Source organism: Cetorhinus maximus, chromosome 5 (assembly GCF_964194155.1).
Source record: "Cetorhinus maximus chromosome 5, sCetMax3.hap1.1, whole genome shotgun sequence".
NCBI classification, from domain to species: Eukaryota; Metazoa; Chordata; class Chondrichthyes; order Lamniformes; family Cetorhinidae; genus Cetorhinus; species Cetorhinus maximus.
In genome coordinates, this window is record NC_135883.1 from 127,860,462 (window position 1) to 127,879,198 (window position 18,737).

Here is an 18,737-nt window from a genome sequence, read left to right on the forward strand (position 1 = left end):
TAACCTATCTAAGTCCCTTTGTAGACTCTTTATGTCTTCCTCACAACTTACCTTCCTACCTATCTTCATGGGAGGTGAGTATCATCGGTAAGGGCAGCATTTGTTGCCCATCATGAATTAGCCTTGAGAAGGTACTGATTGACCTGCATTCAAGAAGGCAGCTCATGTCAGAGGGCAGTTAAGAGTCAACCAAATGGCTGTCGGTCCGAAGTCACCTTTAGGCTAGACCAGATAAGAGCGGCAGATTTTCTGAAGGACATCAGTGAACCAGATAGATTTTTACAACAATCCAGTAGTTTTTTGGGTACCTTAACTGGTATCAGCTTTTTATTCCATATTTTATTTAATTAATTGAATTTAAGTTCTTCAGCTGTCGTAGTGGGATTTGAAGTCATGCCTGTGGATCATTAGTCAAGGCGCTTGCATTGTTCTCCAGTATTAGAACTGCTATGCTACCATACCCCCTAGAAAACAATGGAGGAAATAAGGGTTATGTAACTTCAGACAGACCTGTGGGCTGCTTTAGTGTTGGTTAATCGTAGGAAATCGCATGCTGGGAAATGTGCAACAAAACTGATGTTTTCAAAATAAGGTCAATGGAGTATTGGTAAGAGTGTTATTTTGTTTTGTCAAAGCGATAGTATTTTGAACAAAAAGTTCATCCTATCCTCATTCCCCGAAGAAGGAAGAACAATTTGATTTCCAATTTGAGGGTGCTAATTATGCAAATGTTCTTTATTTCTTTACTTTTTTTTAAAAAGAACTATACATTCATACGAGGGTACAAATTAGCGGTTCCTCTACATGTTCTTGTAAATTTGTTCAATGTGCATGGAGCAGGGATCTCTTCTGAAGAATGCATTTACATTTGAATCATCTGAATGGAAATAGTAAATGTGTTCAATCTTAGATTGATTCTACCAGAACGAAACTGAATGAGAAATGGCTACCTTTTAAAACTAATACATCCCATAACATAGATTCTGTGATTTGACTGAGATTCCAACTCCGACTTTGACGTAGAGCACCATTAATGGCATAATTTGAGGTTTATAACTGTTCAAAGTTGAAAATCCTTTTCCATTAAACAGTATGTAACTTAAAGGTATTTCTTATCTTGTCCTTTGAAACTGCTTGCTTTTATGGTGGATCATGAAGATCATTTTTCACAAACTCCGCTCTTGAGAACAATATTGTTCTGTTTTTTTAAACTGATGCCCCGCCTTATTATTTTCTCGCAATGACCCAGATAATATTTCACAAGATGGAAATGAAGGGTAAAGTGAAAGTAGCATGTACATGTTAAAGTGATGGGTAGTTTAGGGATCAATTTCAAGTATGCACGAGGGTTTTGGATTGAATTTGGATTGGCATGTTTGCAAATCAGTCACCAAGCTAATGCAAGGCTGCATGTTTTTACTGTGATCATCTGTTCTTCACATCTGGAATGAACATTTTTTTAAAATGAAAGCCCTCTCATTCTCAACGGAGTCAATTTCCAAGTGTGTAAGGTTTCTTTTTTTTTGAAGGAAAGTCTCCTTGAGTAGTTTCATCAAGGTTTACATCTCAGAAGGATGCCACTCAATCCATTGTATGGCTCTTTGTTACAGCAGTCTAAATGAATCCAACCTCCCCGTTCTTTTCCGATAGCCTTGGATCTTCCTCTGCTTCAAATATTTATCCAATGTTCCCTTAAAAATGTAGTGATTCTTGCCTCAACTGTTTCCTTTGAGAAAGTCTTCCATGCTTTAGCAACTCAGTGTGTAAAGGCATTTTTATTAATTTCATTGAATCTCTTGGTGAGCGTTTTAAGTTGATTAACCCCCTCACTACTATTATTCAACTAGGGAAAATAGTCTTTCTTTTTCATACTTCGTAATTTCAAAAACCTTCATTAAATTTCTGCTTGGTCTTCTCTGCACCAGTGGAAATCATCCATTTTCTCCCTTTTTTTCATAATTTCTCATCCACGACAAATTCATGCTGTATGCTTTTGTGGCTTTAAAGTCCTTTTTGCAATGGGGTGGTTAAAACTGCACACAATACTCTAACTGTGACCAACCTCTGCCTTGTAAAAAAAATATTCAACTTCTTTGCTTTTGTGCTCTGTACCTTTGTTTATAGAACCCAAATTGGCATTGGCCTTTTTTTAATCATTCATCTTCCTGCAATTTTGCTTTCAATGCATTATGTACTTGCACCTCCAATTCTCTGCGTTCCTCCGCACCCTTTAGTGTCTTTTGATTGAGCGCATCGCTAAGTTTTTTCATCCAATATGCATCATTTCACATTTACCTGCAGTAAATTGCATCTGCCACCATTCTAGTAACCTGTCCACGTGCCCTTCAAGACATTCAGTCCATTTTACTGATTGCTCTTCTTTTATGTCACTAAAAAAAATTGATATTGTGCTCTCAATATTCAAACCTAAATGATCTAGATAATCTTTTAGAATAATTGTGAACTCAGCAGTGGGCCCTGGGTTTTTATTTTAATTCACTCACTGGGATGTGGGTGTCACTGGCTAGGCGAGCATTTATTGCCCAACCCTAATTGCCCTTGGGAAGGTGGTGACAAGCTGCCTTCTTGAACTGCTGCAGTCCGTGTGTTTAGGTACACCCACATTGCTGTTAGGGAGGGAGTTCCAGGATTTTGATCCAGTGTATACCACTTCCAATCTTTCTGGAACTTGTACAGCACTCATAACCCTAACCTTTTGTTTCTTGTCTATCAGTTAACTTTCAATCAATGCTGCTTTGTTTTCTCTGTTCCTGTACAATTGGTTATTTCTTCAACAAACTCTTAAATTTTTGGACATGACTTGCCTTTTAAAAAGTGCAAGGTAAGTAGTGTACATGATAGAATACATTCCATGCTTCTGGAACATATTTTCAGATCTTCTGATGTTTAGTCTGAGTATATAGACCAACCTTTGTCTTTTCTCCTCCCTCATGTATGCAGACTAGATTGGAAATTTACCAAGTACGTCTACAATGTATGTAAAATGACGATTTAGTTATTTAGAGATTTTTAATACCTGCCAGTATGTCTGGGTCAGTCAACCTAGATAAAACAGTATTACCTGTGTGAAGACCATTAATTCACTCTTGCTAGACAAAGAAGTCATAATACTAATATAATCAATGTCCAAGTCTGTACAACCAGCATTTTTGTGAGATACTGACATTACAACAGGCATTTAATTGCAACAGAATTAGTTTAGAAACACTAACATTATCAGTAGAGTGTAAATATTACAGACACAGGTGTTATTTAAATGTATTGCCATATCTCCTCTATAGTGGGGTTATTATAGATTATAGCTAGTTTGAGGTCTAATGTTGCCAAGTGGTTTAACAACTTGGATGCGACTGTATCAGCTGCAGCACTTCTTCTATCTATGCAATCGATCTCTTGTTCAGAAAACCTCAGCTTACTTTCTGAAACTGTGACAATCTGCCACCACCCCTAATAATCTTCCTTGTGGATTCTTCATCTTTGATTTTGGTTCAGCTGACCAGTGAATACTAATTGCTAGATTGAGTAGTGAAACTCTAATAACATGCATTTCACATCTTAAAGCTCTTTGTGTTTTCCCTTTCTTGCCTGAATTGATTCTGCCCAACTGTTTTGAGACTTCTGACTGTGATTGTCAACAGCTCTTTTGACTCTTCTTTGACTTGGTTGTTTGATTACTGGTATGAGTAAACTGTCCTCTGGCCCAATTGGCTATTTGGTGCCTGACTGCCTTTGTGTAACTTGGCAAATGACTGAGCTGAGAGAAGGTCAATGAACGACCTTCCGTATCTTTGTATGTAAATACTCTTGGTATGTTTAAGCTTCATTGTCAAATTAAGAAAGCCTAGTTGGGTTGTGTGTGTCCCATTCAATGTGACAGTCAATTTTGATAGGCATGTATATGAGAAATTATGGATGGTCAGTTTTCACATGTTCCACTGAGACCAGATCAACTGACGTGTTTTTTTAATTTATCTGTTAACTTACCATAGCATTTTAGCCATAGACAGGGCAAAAAAAAACAGGGCTTTAACATCTTCCTGAAAACTATACCTGCTAACCACTTGACTAGATTCCCATCCATTTCTTATTACCCGTTCGCACTGCTGTTGAACATGTTTATAATCTTTGCTGGGAGAACAGTTGATCTGATTGTGAGTGTCTCTGAACCTTTGCTTGCTCATGGAGCTGACTATTCAAATTCTTTAGAGTTTTCCAGAATTCCGGAATGTGAATCAGTGTTTCCCAGAGATCTGTAATATGGTTTGGGAAACCACTTGTATGACAAAATCCAGGCTGCTTGAAGTTGATTAATTCGTGCTACTCTAAATATCCATTACTTGTTCTTGGATTCTTCAAAGTGACATTGAATGAACTGCTTCCCACTCTGACTCATTAAATGTGGTGAATCAGCTCAGTGCGTCATTGCTGTAATGTGAAGCAAAATAATGTAGTGATGCAAAGAGACTGATGCACGGAATCAGCTCATTATCAATTGTCTAGCTTTCTGATGGTTATTGAACCTAGTACAGGGGTGATTGAAAGAACAGGAACCACATCTTATATTATCTGTCCTGTCATTTGGCTCTACTTTTGTAAATTATTTCGGAATCTGATTTGCAAATAGTGTCCGTCCATCAGTGTGTGTGTAGTCCCTGATATTTAAAGTTGTGTTTGCAATTCCTAAGCAACTATTTATGTTAGAATCAGTGTCATCCATTAGTAAAAGAGTGAGGTTATGTTGTGTAATATAATATATCCTAATTCCCATTTGCTTTTGTTTAAAATTACCTATTGTTATATTAATAAACAGCAGTACCTTGTCTGATGGTCACAGTATCACCTGGTTAACAACTAAAAGGACCTTTGCATGAGGAGAAGCAGTTCTCAATACCTACTTTGCAGGGATTCCTGTGAACACACAATGATGCATGAAGTAACTCATGCCATTGACAGAGGTGTTGTCATCATCAGAGCTGGAAAAAGCCCCAAGCACTAGGTTCTGCTGGAAATGTGATCCTGTTGGTGCATAGTAGAATATTGATCTAACATTTTAATTGTAAGTTCTTTGAGTTGAAGGCACAAAAATGTATCAGTTCAGGTGAAATGTTTGTTTTGTGAGGACACAAAGAATATTCTCTGATTTCAATTCTACCAAGATTTATTGTCTTGTATTCGGATAGCTTTTGTGATTAAAAAGGAGTACTTTATTGTACTACTTCTACAGTTGCTTTTTTATCAATATATAACATTCTCTTGCCTCTGAAGGGGCAGTTTATTTTTGCATTGTATTTTCAAGGGTTTACTTTCATGTCTTGAATTTATGAAGTTTTTTTTAAAAGACTGTATCAATCTTAAGTTTTTTTCTTTCAGACCTTGTACCAGAAGACTGTTCTGACATGAGTTTTGCAGTGTGCCATTTCAATAGCCTATTAATTGAAGTAACCTGGTTAATTTTATATAAGTTTGACATTGACTGATATGGGAATTCTTTTTAAAATCAGTGTTAATTATTGCTGCCAATGCCAAATTTCACTTTTTTACAATATTAACCTCCAGGAGGTAAAAAGCGGCAGTACCCTCCGAAGTAAATGGAAAATGTGTTATACCTCAGTTTGAAAGTGAGATAGTTAGTTAAGACCACAGTATTTCTAATAATTTTTTAATGTTCTGTTTTGAATACAGCCATCGGCCAATTAAATTTACTGAGCGACCAAGGCCAGGGGTTCAAATGATCTGTTCTTCTTTCAGTGCTGGTAAGTGACATTGGAGATTTTAAACCTTAAAAGATTTGGGTGACAGTAATTATTTTAAAACTCAGCGTGTAGGTAGATGTCAAATATATGATCTCTCATAATTTAAAAAATACATCTTGGTAAACGTTCTGGCCGTAGATAACGTGAGTTATGTTAGCGACTGTTTCTAGAAACTGTGGGCCAGTGCTTGGTTTCTGAAGTGGATACTTCAGTAGTTTCATTTTTCACTTGTTGCTGAAACTAAGGCGATTTTTATTTTTTGGAATATTAAGAGAACTGCACCTTGGGGTGTTTTATTCTGTTAAAGGCACTACATAAATACAAGTTGTTGAATTTTATATGTGATGTCTGCCCCACCCACTCCCAAAAAATCTGGGCTACTTTATGTACCAATTTCTATTTAGGTCATCTGCGCATTGTGTAATATTAATGAGATGACAATATTTAAATTAATATTTTGTGGCTGTTAATGCGATGCAGGTAGAATATTTGTTGCCTCTTAAAAAGAGCAAATATTCATCTGGATGAGTGCATGGTGTCTGCCTTGGTTTTGCTAAGACCATCCCTCATGTTCTTATTTTTCACTTATGTCTGGTTGGAGGAAAGTTGGATGCAGGGCGCCATTCTTTTTTCCTTTACATATTTGATGCATATTCCCATTACTTGTATTCTACTCTCCATAAACTTGAGGTCATCCAAAACTCTGCTGCCTGTGTCCTTACTCGCATCAAGCCCCTCCTGTTTACTCATCACCCCTCTGCTCACTGACCTGCATTGGCTCTCAGTTAAGCAATGTCTAGATTTTAAAACTGCCATCCTTGTTTTCACACCCCTCTGTGTCCTTGACCCTCTCTATCTCTGTGATCTTTTCAGCGCCATAGTATTTTGATATATCTGCGCTCCTCTAATTCTGGTCTCCTCCACATCCTTGATATTAATTGCTCCACCATTGGTGACCTTGCCTTCAGCTGCCGCAGCCTTAAGCCCCATAATTTTCTCCCTAAAGATCCCTGCCTCTCTAGCTCCCTTTCCTCCAAGATGCCTCTTAAAAGCTACCTCTTTGACCAAGCTTTAGGCCATCTGCCATAATATGGCCACATATGGCTCAGGGCCAGAGTTTGCTTTATAAATGCACCTTGACTTTTGTGTTTATTACATTAAAGGCGCTATATCAATACAAGTTTTTGTTGTTGAGTGTGGATTGTGCCACTGCAGACTGACAAAAGTATGTGCATTTAATACAGGGATATACTTGACAATATGGCTGGTACATTAATCTTTCTTATGGTTTGAATTTAAAAACTGTGTATTGGTGCATTGGTACACTTATACAGAGAAGTTGATTTCTTATTTGCGAGCTTCCTATCATATGATTCTGACAGTGTTATGGAAGTTCTGTGGGGTGCAGCAAAAAAAAGACCTTTGGTCGCAGCAGGAGCAATAGTCACAAAATGAAGGAGTTACTTGCCAAATTCAGCGTGGGCAGGCATGATTTTCTGACTTTTTTTGTCTGTTTGGCTGTGTTGTTCAACATTCTGTTGACTTTGTTGCTTGTTTCTCTGCATTGGCTGACATGTTTAGCTCCCAAATCTCTCTCAGGTTCATCTGTAGTTTATTCATGGATTGTGTGTTGCTCCTTTTTCCTTCTATGTATATTCCTTTGCACTCTTCTACACAAAATCAGGTTTTCCAATCTGCCACCATGCATTTTTGTCCCACCAATTTTGTTGTCCCTTAGCTGATTCCAATGCTGCTACCGCTTTTGTACCATTTGCAGATTCAATGATCAGAATTTTACGCTCCCCAACTGGTGGGATTTTAGACGGGGGCGGGGAACGAGAAATTGGAGGATGGGATTCCCATCGGGTTCCTGTACGTACTGACCACACAGCGATTTTACGCTGGGGCGAGCAAGGCCTCAGATGGGAAGCCCACCGTTGCCCCAGTTGAGGCTCTTAAGTGGCCCATTATTTGGCCACTTAAGGGCTGTTTCCCACCCAGCTTCAATTTTTAGGCTGGCAGGAAGATTGAACTCACGTGGTGGAAGGCTGAAAATCATCAGAGTTTTATCTCAGGCAGAAAGGGTGGGAAAGCCCTTTTCTGAAGTAGGGTGCCCCCGCCGCCCCGCCCTCTTAAGGCGTGGTGGCCTCTGGAACTCCCCCCGAGACCTCCATCGTCCCTTTTGCACCCTCCAGGCATTCCCTACCCTCCCCATCCTGGGACCTCTTGAACACACCCTGGCATTCACTTCCTGCACTTAGTGTTAGGCACCCTCCTGCATGTCTTCTTCTGTCCACTGCAGCGCTGTCACTGCAGGGACTGGAGAGCTGTCGGCCAATCAGATTGACCACCAGCTCTTTAAGGCGAGGTTTTCTCCCAAGTGAGGGGCGGAAGTTCTGCCTGCAGCCACTTAGAGCTCATATGAGCATGAAATGGCAGTTGGGCACTCTGAGTCAGTGGGGATGTGTTCCCCACCGGCTCTTCAGATGGCGGGAAGCAAGACCCCGCCATCCAAAAAATTTAGGCCAATACTTTTCATGGGGTTTCTAATCCAGATCATTTAAGTATGAACAGTAATGTTGCTAACACTGAGTCTTGAGACAGCTTACTCAGCACCTCACCCATACTCCATAACTCCTGACAAATACTCACTTGCCACCTTTTAGCATTTTCTTAACCATTCCCACTCTAAATACCTACTGCTTTGAATTTAACTTCAAGCTTTTAGCATCGAACTTTGTCATGTGCCTTGTGGAGGTCTAGCTAATTGTACTCATGCCATCTCTGAAGCATTTCTGATGGATTTGGGTCTAAGACTTGGCTCATCTTTGAAAATCTTTCTTCTAAGCTTAGTGTTGCATGTTCTACTGCCTAACAAATCATTTATTAAATTGTCTTGTAAACATGACACATTGAAAATAGAAATGTATTCTGGGACTGCTACTTTTATATATACCTTGGATACCACCTTATAACTATTATTAAAACTGGTTCTCATTTTTGGTTATTTCTCTGTCCTACATTTGAATAATATGTAGACTCTTCTGTATGTGGTTGGCTCTCTCGTTTGTCACTATACTTAGTTTTCCTACATTTATGTAAATATGGTTCAGAAATCAATTCCATTGTTTCCAAAGATAAATTGGTTTCATTTTGGATCCAAACAACAATCTTATTAAGGAAACATTGCATTGAATTTCAATTACAAGCTCAGGCTGCCTAAGGAAAATGAATGTTAACCAAGCTATTGGATAACAAATCTTTTGACTGCTAAAATTGTAACTTGGTGATGCTGTAATTAGTTGCATTACGTCAGCAGATCTTTCAATTGAATTACTATTAATTTCAAATGAAATCTGAGGCTTGCTGGTTTTAGCATTTTGTAAGGTGGAGTGGATCACTCACATTGTCCTGGGAGCATAAATTACTCTAATGGCACATACACAAGTGTATATAGGGACCCCTGAGCCTCTCAAATGAGAGGGAAGTAAGTGACATACACCATTAATTATGCCACTCCATATTTTTGCTGCTCTGCGGTTACCTTGTGCTGAAAAAAATGGTAGAGGTCTTTTTACTTGATCTATATTAATTAACTAGACTTGGTCGTGCGGGGCACCATTTCAGAATTGGTGGATGACACAAAACTCAGAAGTATTGTGAACTGTGAGAAGGATAATGATAGGCTTCAGGAGGACATAAACAGGCTGCTGGAATGGGATAGCACATGAGGGATAAAATTTAATGTAGAGAATTTTGAAGTTATACATTTGGTATGAAGAACGAGGGGAGACAATATAAAACACAGGACACAATTCTAAAGTGGGTGCAGGAGCAGAGGGATTTAGGGGAATATATGCACAAATTATTGAAGGTGGCAGGGCAGGTTAAGAAAGCAGTTAATAAGACATACAGGATCCTGGGCTTTACAAATAGAAGCATAGAGTACAAAATTAAGGAAGTTTTGATGAAACAATATAAAACCGAAATACTGCCATTGCTGAAAATATCACAATTTTTCAGCATCCCCTGCTGCCTCCCAACTTGCTCTTGTCGACCCAATAAAATTCAGCCCAACGTTTCAGGTCTGTGATCTTTCATCAGGAGACTGGCATAAAGTCACAGATCCGAAACGTGAACCTTCATAAAATACTTTTTTTTTATGCTCAAGCCTGAATCTTTTGACTCTACAGCAAGAGTGTTGCCAATTGAGCCATGGCTGACACTGGCTTTGATTTAACTGGAGAAGAGTTGATGGAGATGTTCAAAATCATGAGGAGCCTGGAAGGGAGTAAAAAGGGAGAATGGCAGAACAGCAATTTAATGTGAATGGTAAGAAAAAACATAGGCAATTTGAAGAAAACCTTTTTCACCCAGCGAGTGGGTAGGACCTGGAATGAACTGCCTTAGAATGTGGTGAGATTCAGTTGTGGCTTTCAAAGGGAATTGGATGATTATCTGAAGAGAAAATATTGTAGGTCTGAGGGGAAAAGACAGGGAAGTAGGACTAGCTTCACTCTTGTAGAGAACCGGCACGGATACATTGGGCCAAATGTGCTTCTTCTGTGCTATGGCCGTTCTATGATTCAAAGTTAATTGTCATAGATTTCCCCCTCATTAAAATCAATGATGCTTGCAACTTTACTGCAGTTAAGGCAATTATTACACCGCTGCCACTTGGACTTAAGATAAACTGCAGGCTGGTTTGCCTGGCAGCAGTGTGATTAATGCTGCAAGATTGGTATGGATAACAGAGAGCTAAAATCAAATCACTCCAAATGAAGAGTCTCACCTGAGCCTTCAGAACAACTGCAGATGCAACAATTATCTTCAATATCATAATTCTATTCCAACATTTTTTTGGAAAATAAATTGACTTTATCAAGATTTAATTGGTGTATAGTAGGTTGCATAATCCTGCAGCCAAGCATATACATCCCTTAAATACATCAATATCTACACAAACAGTCTGTATATGTATTAGAACTAGAATCTCAATTATTCTTAAAACACATGGAATTTATTTAGTTGACAACGATGTTTTAATATGCAACATGAAATCCACAGCCTGGAAATCAATTGATAGTTGTCAGTGGCATGTGATAAATAACACTTAGTTAAGTTTGAATCTTTTAATGATCCCTTACTAGAAATTGACATTATTATCTCGGTGGTCATGTACATGTCACCCGCCTTCCCTCAGTTTTAATTTCTTTTTATTTGTTCGTGGGATGTGAGTGCCGCTGCCAAGACCAACATTTATTTCCTGCCCATCCCTAATTGCCCTTGAGAATGTGGTTGTGAGCCGCCGTAAGTGCACTGTCAATGCCTTTGTCATGGTTTGATACAACTTGCTACACAACATCTTAAGGCAGTTAAAGTCAACTGAATTGCTATGGATTTGCAGTCATGTGTAGACTAGACTTTAGTGGAAGGACATTCATGAACCAGATGGTTTTTTTATGATTATCTAGTTTCTTGATCATTATTAATTAATTGAATTTTAATTCCCCCAGCTGCCGTGGTGGGATTTGAACTCACGTCTCTGGACATTAGGCTGGACCTCTGGATTACTAGTCCAGTAACATTACCACAATGCTACCGTCCCCCTTAATTTGAAATCTATGAACTTCTATGTGATCTTGAGCAATCCAATTACAGGATCAAGTCTTTAAATTTTTTGATTACTAGTTAACAAAAAAAAGATCTCTGACCAGCCATGGGTTCAAAGAAACCTTCCTAAATTTTACAAGCCTAGTATATGTTTATGACTACATACACTTTTATCATTAACTTAATGACAAAGACCTTGAAAATTAGATGGGAGAAATCGGATGGTTGCAAAACTTCCCCGCATATTGTCAAAATGTTTGTGGATACTTGAGATGATTAATAAATCCATGTAACTAAATCATAATCAACTAAGATACAGGGAACTAAGAATTGGGATTTGTCGTATGATAGATAAATTTGTATTTATATTACATAAACAGAACCTTTAAAACTTTTTAAAGAATCTGAAAAATCCAGGCCCTGCTATTTCAAATTCACAAGACTGGTTTAAAGTTGTTGCTGAATTAAATTGCTACCAGAATGCAGAAATTGAACATTAGTGATGGGATGAATCCATTGCCATTGGTGTCATCACTTGTGATGTTTGGTGACGTTTAATATCAAATTAGAGATTGAATTTATTATTAATATATTGTCAATTATTAAATTATTTATTGAATTTATTCAAGACAGAGTTCGGTAGCTTTTTGATTGACAGGAGAGTCGAGGGTTTGGGGTGGGTGCGAGAAGACAGGAAAGTGGAGTCGGGACCACAACCAGATCAGCCGTGATCTTATTGAATGGTGAAGCAGGTTTGAAGAGCCGAATGTCCTACTCCTGCCCCTAAGTCCAATGTTCCTGTACAAGAAAACGTGGAATGTGTTATAGACTGCAAGTTTGACACACTAGGTTACCAAACTTATGATGCATGTAACTGAGTTCGGAGGAAAACTTAGCTGATCTTTTCCTTCAGGTGGTCTGGTAAACCAGGCCATATTTGACTTCTATACAGTAAAGTCCCTCTTTTCTCAGGGGTTATTTTCCCATGAAGCCTCACAAACAGAGAAATCGCATAGGAGGAACGTGCTTCTGAATGGGACTTGATTAGATAGGTTCCAGCCATGCGAGGGCAGCATTGGTTTGGGCAGTTACAGTACTCTACAAAACCTTCACTGAAGCTGTTAGACCTGCTGTGTATATTCCACACCTTTGCTTTTTGTTTCCGATTTCCAGCACTGGCAGTTTTATTTGCAGCCCATTTAAAAATCACAGACAATGAAAAAGAGGAAAACCCAGGGCCAGTGAGGGGTAAAATGTATCCTGGAAAATTCCCTCAAGTCACTGACACCAGCCAAAGAGGTCACGTGAACCAAGGATTACAAAGATTTATAAAGCCACTTACATTCTATGTTATGTGATTTCTGTCCTCGGCTGGAGCTAGTCCAGCTCCCTCTGGAAGTATTCAGAGAGTTAGCACCTGCCACACCAGCCTGTATTATATTCCAGAGCTTCATTACTCCCTGAGAAAAGACAAGTAACAGAATATCCAGTTTATTCCTACTCTCTCATTGCTTAAACTCGTGTTCACTGCTTCTCCCAAATCCATTAACCTGGAATAAGCTACAAAGTTACATTGTGAGACAAATCTGATTTGTGCATTTCCAAACAGCTGTTGCAAAATAAAAGATCTTTTAGCAAAATTTGAACATTTCAAACACGGGTAAGCGAACATTGCTCATGCGCTGGGCGATGCGGTGTACAAAACACAGGTTATTGAGAACGCGAACGAGGAAGTCGCAAAAGGTGGGACTTTACTGTCATGAAAACCTATTGTGTATGTGTGTATATATGCATGACACTCAACAAAAACCTTGTAGAACAAGTGTGAAAGACAGATGGGATTAAATGTAAAATCAGAATAGATAAGGGAGAACCAGTGGATGTAGTATATTTGGATTTTCAGAAAGCTTTTGCTAAAGTCACACATAAGAGGTTAGTGTGTAATATTAAAGTACGTGGAATTGGGAGTAATATATTGGCATAGATTGAGAATTGGTTAGCAGACAGGAAACAGAGAGTAGGAATAAATGGGACATGTTTGGAGTGGCAGGTGGTGACTATTGGGGTACTGCAGGGATCAGTGCTTGGGCCCCAGCCATTCACAACATATATCAATGATTTGGATTAGGAACCGAATGTAATATTTCCAAATTTGCTGATGACATGAAACTTGGATGGTATGTGAGTGATGAAGAGGATGTTAAGAGGCTTAAAGGTGATTTGGACAGGTTAAGTGAGTGGGAGTATGCATGGTTAAGTGTGAAGTCACCCACTTTGGTAGGAAAAGCAGAATGGCAGAGTATTATTTAAATGGTCTGACAATACGAAGAGGAACACGGTTAACGTTTCGAGTCCATATGACTCTTCAACAGAACTAAGGAAAAATAGAAGAGAGGTGAAATATAAGCTGGTTTAAGGGGGTTGGGTGGGACAAGTAGAGCTGGATAGAGGGCCAGTGATAGGTGGAGATAGCCAAAAAATGTCATGGACAAAAGGACAACGAGTTGTTGAAGGTGGTGATATTATCTAAGGAATGTGCTAATAGGTGACATTAAGGGTAGAAAGCAGGACGAGCAAGGTACAGTTAGCCCTAGTGGGGGTGGGGTGGGGGGGAAGGGATCGAAATAGGCTAAAAGGTAGAGATAAAATAATGGATGGAAATACATTTAAAAATAATTGAAATAGGTAGGAAAAGAAAAATCTATATAAATTATTGGAAAAAAGGGGGATCGGAAAGGGGTTGGGGATGGAGGAGAGAGTTCTTGATCTAAAGTTGTTGAACTCAATATTCAGTCCGGAAGGCTGTAAAGTGCCTAGTCGGAAGATGAGGTGCTGTTCCTCCAGTTTGCGTTGAGCTTCACTGGAACATTGCAGCAGGCCAAGGACGGATATGTGGGCATGAGAGCAGGGTGGAGTGTTGAAATGGCAAGCGACAGGGAGGTCTGGGTCATGCTTGCGGACAGACCGAAGGTGTTCCGCAAAGCAGTCACCCAGTCTGCGTTTGGTCTCTGTAATGTAGAGGAAACCGCATTGGGAGCAACGAATGCAGTAGACTAAATTGAGGGAAGTGCAGGTGAAATGCTGCTTCACTTGAAAGGAGTGTTTGGGCCTTGGACGGTTTCCCACCTATTTCCATTATTTTTAAATGTATTTCCATCCATTGTTTTATCTCTACCTTTTAGCCTATTTCGATCCCTTCCCCCCACCCCACCCCCACTAGTGCTATCTGTACCTTGCTCGTCCTGCTTTCTACCATTAATGTCACCTATTAGCACATTCCTTAGATAATACCACCACCTTCAACACCTCTTTGTCCTTTTGTCTATGACATCTTTTGGCTATCTCCACCTATCACTGGCCCTCTATCCAGCTCTACATGTCCCCTTAAACCAGCTTATATTTCATCTCTCTTCTATTTTTCCTTAGTTCTGTTGAAGAGTCATACGGAATCGAAATGTTAACTATGTTCCTCTCCCCAGATGCTGTCAGACCTGCTGAGTTTTTCCAGATATTTTTATTTTTGTTTTGGATTTCCAGCAGCCGCAGTGTTTTGCTTTTATCTTATTATTTAAATGGTGATAGATTGGGAAATGTTGATGTACAAAGAGACCTAGGTGCCCTGGTACACCAATCACTGAAAACAAGCATGCAGGTGCAGCAAGCAGTTAAGAAGGCAAATGATACGTTGGCCTTCATTGCGAGAGCACTTGAGTACAGGAGCAAAGATGTCTTACTGCAGCTGTACAGGGTCTTGGTGAGACCACACTTGGAGTATTGTGTGTAGTTTTAGCCTCCTTACTTAAGAAGAGATCTACTTGCCATAGAGGGAGTGCAGCGGAAGCTCACCAGACTGGGATGGCAGGATTGTCGTTTGAGGAGAGATTGGGTTGACTAAGCCTATATTCACTGTAGTTTAGAAGAATGAGAGGGGAGCTCATTGAAATGTATAAAACTCTAACAGGGCAGGACAGACTGGATGCAGGGATGATGTTTCTTCTGGCTGGGGTGTCCAGAACAAGGGGTCACAATCTCAGGATACAGGGTAGGCCATTTAGGACTGAGATGAGGAGAAACTTCTTTACTCAGAGGCAAGTGAACCTGTGGACTTCTCTACCACAGAAGGCTGTGGAGGCCAATCCACTTCATATATTTAAGAAGGAAATAGATTTCTAGACTCTAAAGGCATCAAGGGGTATGGGGAGAGAGCAGGAGTATGGCGTTGAGATAGAGGATCAGCCATCCTCGATGATATCGAATGGCAGAAGGTCCAAATGACCTGCTCCTGCTCCTATTTTCTATGTTTCTATGATGTTCCCCCTTGTTGAGAGTTGTACTAGGGGACACAATTTAAAAATATGGGAAACCCATTTAAAATGGAGATGAGGAGAAATTTTTTCTGAAAGTTGTTGGTCTCTGGAATTCTCTTCCTCAGAGACCAGTGGAAGCAGAGTCATTGAATATTTTTGAGGCTGAGCTAGAGAGATTCTGGATTGACAAGGGTGTTGAAGGTTATAGGGGGTAGACAGGAAAGTAGAGTTGAGGCCACAATCAGATCACCCATGATTTTATCAAATGGCGGAGCAGGCTTGAGGGCCCAAGTGGCCTACACCTGTTCCTAATTTGTATGTTTGTTTGTCCTTCAATGCAAAGATAATAATGTTCATCATCTGGAGTGTTTGATAGGGTTGCAGTAGGTATATAGGTCTTTGCTAAGGCTGATCTGAGCCCAGAAGGTTCTGCTGCAAGCAGGATAGAATAACACAGACAATTGAGATTTGGATGAGCTGCTGCCTTGGGACTTCCTTCTGCCTCTGATATGCACTTGCTTTTGAAGGAGGCCGCACCTCATGTTGCGCCAGATGCAGCAACCCTGTGCAAACTTCTCCCAGGACTCGGGGTTGTTTTCAAACTCCTAACTGAAGCCTTGTGAGTATCGTTGTAGCGCCTCCTTTGACTGCCATGAGAGTGCACCCCATACTCAAGCTGTCCGTAGAAGATTTGTTTTTGTAAGTGAGTGTCAGGCATTCTGGCTACATGATCAGCCTAACTTAATTGTGACTGCCTCAATATGATATGGATAATTGGCATGCTCATTTGGGTGTCTCGTATTTTGTCATTTACTACATTGTTAAAAATTCACTTACCATTGGTTGCTCCATCCCTAATTTGTTTCTGGCACCTTCAGTGGGGAATTAGTATGCAAATGTGCCAATGTCACACCATTACATTGATTTCAGTGCCAGGTCTGCCAATGAAGTACTGTTACAGCACATCCTATGGACAACAAATTCTTGATTTCCATGTTTAACTGTGCATTGCAGATGCCAGAAGTTGTTGTTAAATTTGCTTCTTTATAACAGTGAGTGCTGTTAACCTCACTATTATTATCTATGTAAAATCCGGATTCGGATATTCAGAATGGAAAATGAGAGAAGCTCCTTCATAGGCCTTTGAGGCCTAATGGTTGCCGTATAAACCATGACATCACTAAAGATTAAATCGGATGAAGAAAAAGAAAATAAAAGAGATATGTAAGCAGAGCTTATAAATGTGACAAGGATGGTTTGCTCATTTCGTGGGTAAAAGCCATATTGACAGTTTATTTCTGTGTATGTGCTTCTCTTTATGTTCTTGTGAGAAAGATGCTAATTAAACATATATAATAATAAGAGCCATACGGACTCAAAACATTAACTCTGTTTCTCCACAGTTGCTGCTAGACATGCTGAGTTTTTCCAGCATTTTCTGTTTTTCTTCCAGCATCCTCAGTATTTTGCTTTTACCGAATTAAACATATGTTCTTTTAAATACTGGTCCGATGTAAATACTGGCCGGATGTGTATAATGTATGCTGACAGAAGCCTGTCTCTTTCTTTACAGGTGGAATGTTTTTGGCAACAGGGAGCACAGATCATATCATAAGAGTTTACTACTTTGGGTCAGGGCAACCTGAAAAGATTTCAGAGTTGGAGTTTCATACCGTAAGAATTTTTGTTTTGTGTGAATATTAATTGATTTGCCAAAGTGAAAACAAAATGAATGTCATAAACATGGAATAATAAAATTAAAATAAATATGATCAAAGAACCTTACAACAGGAAAGGAGGCATTTTGACCCTGTGTTGGCTCTTTGGTGTCCTCACCCCAGATTTTTCGTCTTAACCCTCCAGATTAGCCCCTTTCAAGTACATATTGAGTGCCTCTTTGAAACTTCCTATGGAATCTGCTTCCACCACCCTTTCAGGTAGTGCTTTCCAAATCTTAGCAACCCTCTTTGTGAAAAAGTTTCTTCTAAAATCCCCTCTAGTTGTTTTGCCCATGATTTTAAATCTATGATATCTAGTCACTGCCTCACTTCCTAGAGGAAACAGAACAAGTAGTGAGAAATTATCAAAACCCCTAATAAATTTATTAGGTCTCCCCTTAACTTCCTTTACTTTCCAGTTTTTCCCATCTCTCCACATAACTTAAGTCCCTCATCCCTGGTAGAAGCCTGGTTAACCTTCTCTGTACCCTGTCTAAGATCTTGACATCCTTAAAATACAGAATTGTACACAGCACTGCAGCAGAGGCCTAATCAATGATTTGTAGTGGATTAGCATGACTTTTTTGCTTTGTACTCAGTGCCACTATTTACAACACCAACTAAGTATCTCATAAGTTTTCTTAACTTCCTTAGTAACTTGCCCTGCCACCTTCAAAAATTTGTGAATATACACCCCCAGGTTCCTGTCCTCTTGCAACACTCTCAAAACAGTGCCATTTGGATTATACTGCCTCTCAATATTGTTTCTTCCAAAGTGCATCACTTCACACTTAATTTGTTTTGACGTGTTATCTGCATTGTGGCTACCCATTTCATCAGCCTATGTCCTCTTGAAGTCTGTTACTTTCCTGGCCACCTTTTATTAGGTTTCCAAGTTTTATACCATGCACACATTTTGAAATTAAGCTCCCTACACCCAAGTCCATGGGATGGATTTTCAGCATGAAATAGTGCGTGATGACATTGGGTGAGCGTCCCAACATCATCACGCACTCACGTGGTATTTCGGTCAGCGGGCATGCGCAGGAGTCGGCAGCACGCCCACCGACAATTAAGAGGGCTGTTAATTAAATTGAATTTTTCCCTGCCCGTCCAACCTTACGGTTGGCCAAGCAGCCTTTGGACTTTTGAGGAAACCTCACCCATGGGCGGGATGAGGTTTCCGCTGTTAATTAAAAATAAAATAAACATTTTTAAATCTCATTTTTAACATGTCCCTGCTCATGTGACAGAGTCAGTTCCACCTCTAGTTTTTTTTTTATTATTCGTTCATGTGGGCCTGGAGTCACATGTAGGCCAGACCA

At 39.6% G+C, this 18,737-nt stretch overlaps 1 protein-coding gene across 1 annotated transcript in view; it reads left to right on the forward strand.

The window, feature by feature from the left end:
* Window positions 1-18,737, forward strand: part of phip (PHIP subunit of CUL4-Ring ligase complex) — a 244,017-nt gene that overhangs the window by 109,670 nt on the left and 115,610 nt on the right. The window contains exons 10-11 of the mRNA XM_078542472.1: window positions 5,704-5,774; window positions 17,268-17,368. Coding sequence (XP_078398598.1) covers window positions 5,704-5,774; window positions 17,268-17,368 — 172 coding nt within the window. The remainder of the gene's footprint in view (window positions 1-5,703; window positions 5,775-17,267; window positions 17,369-18,737) is intronic.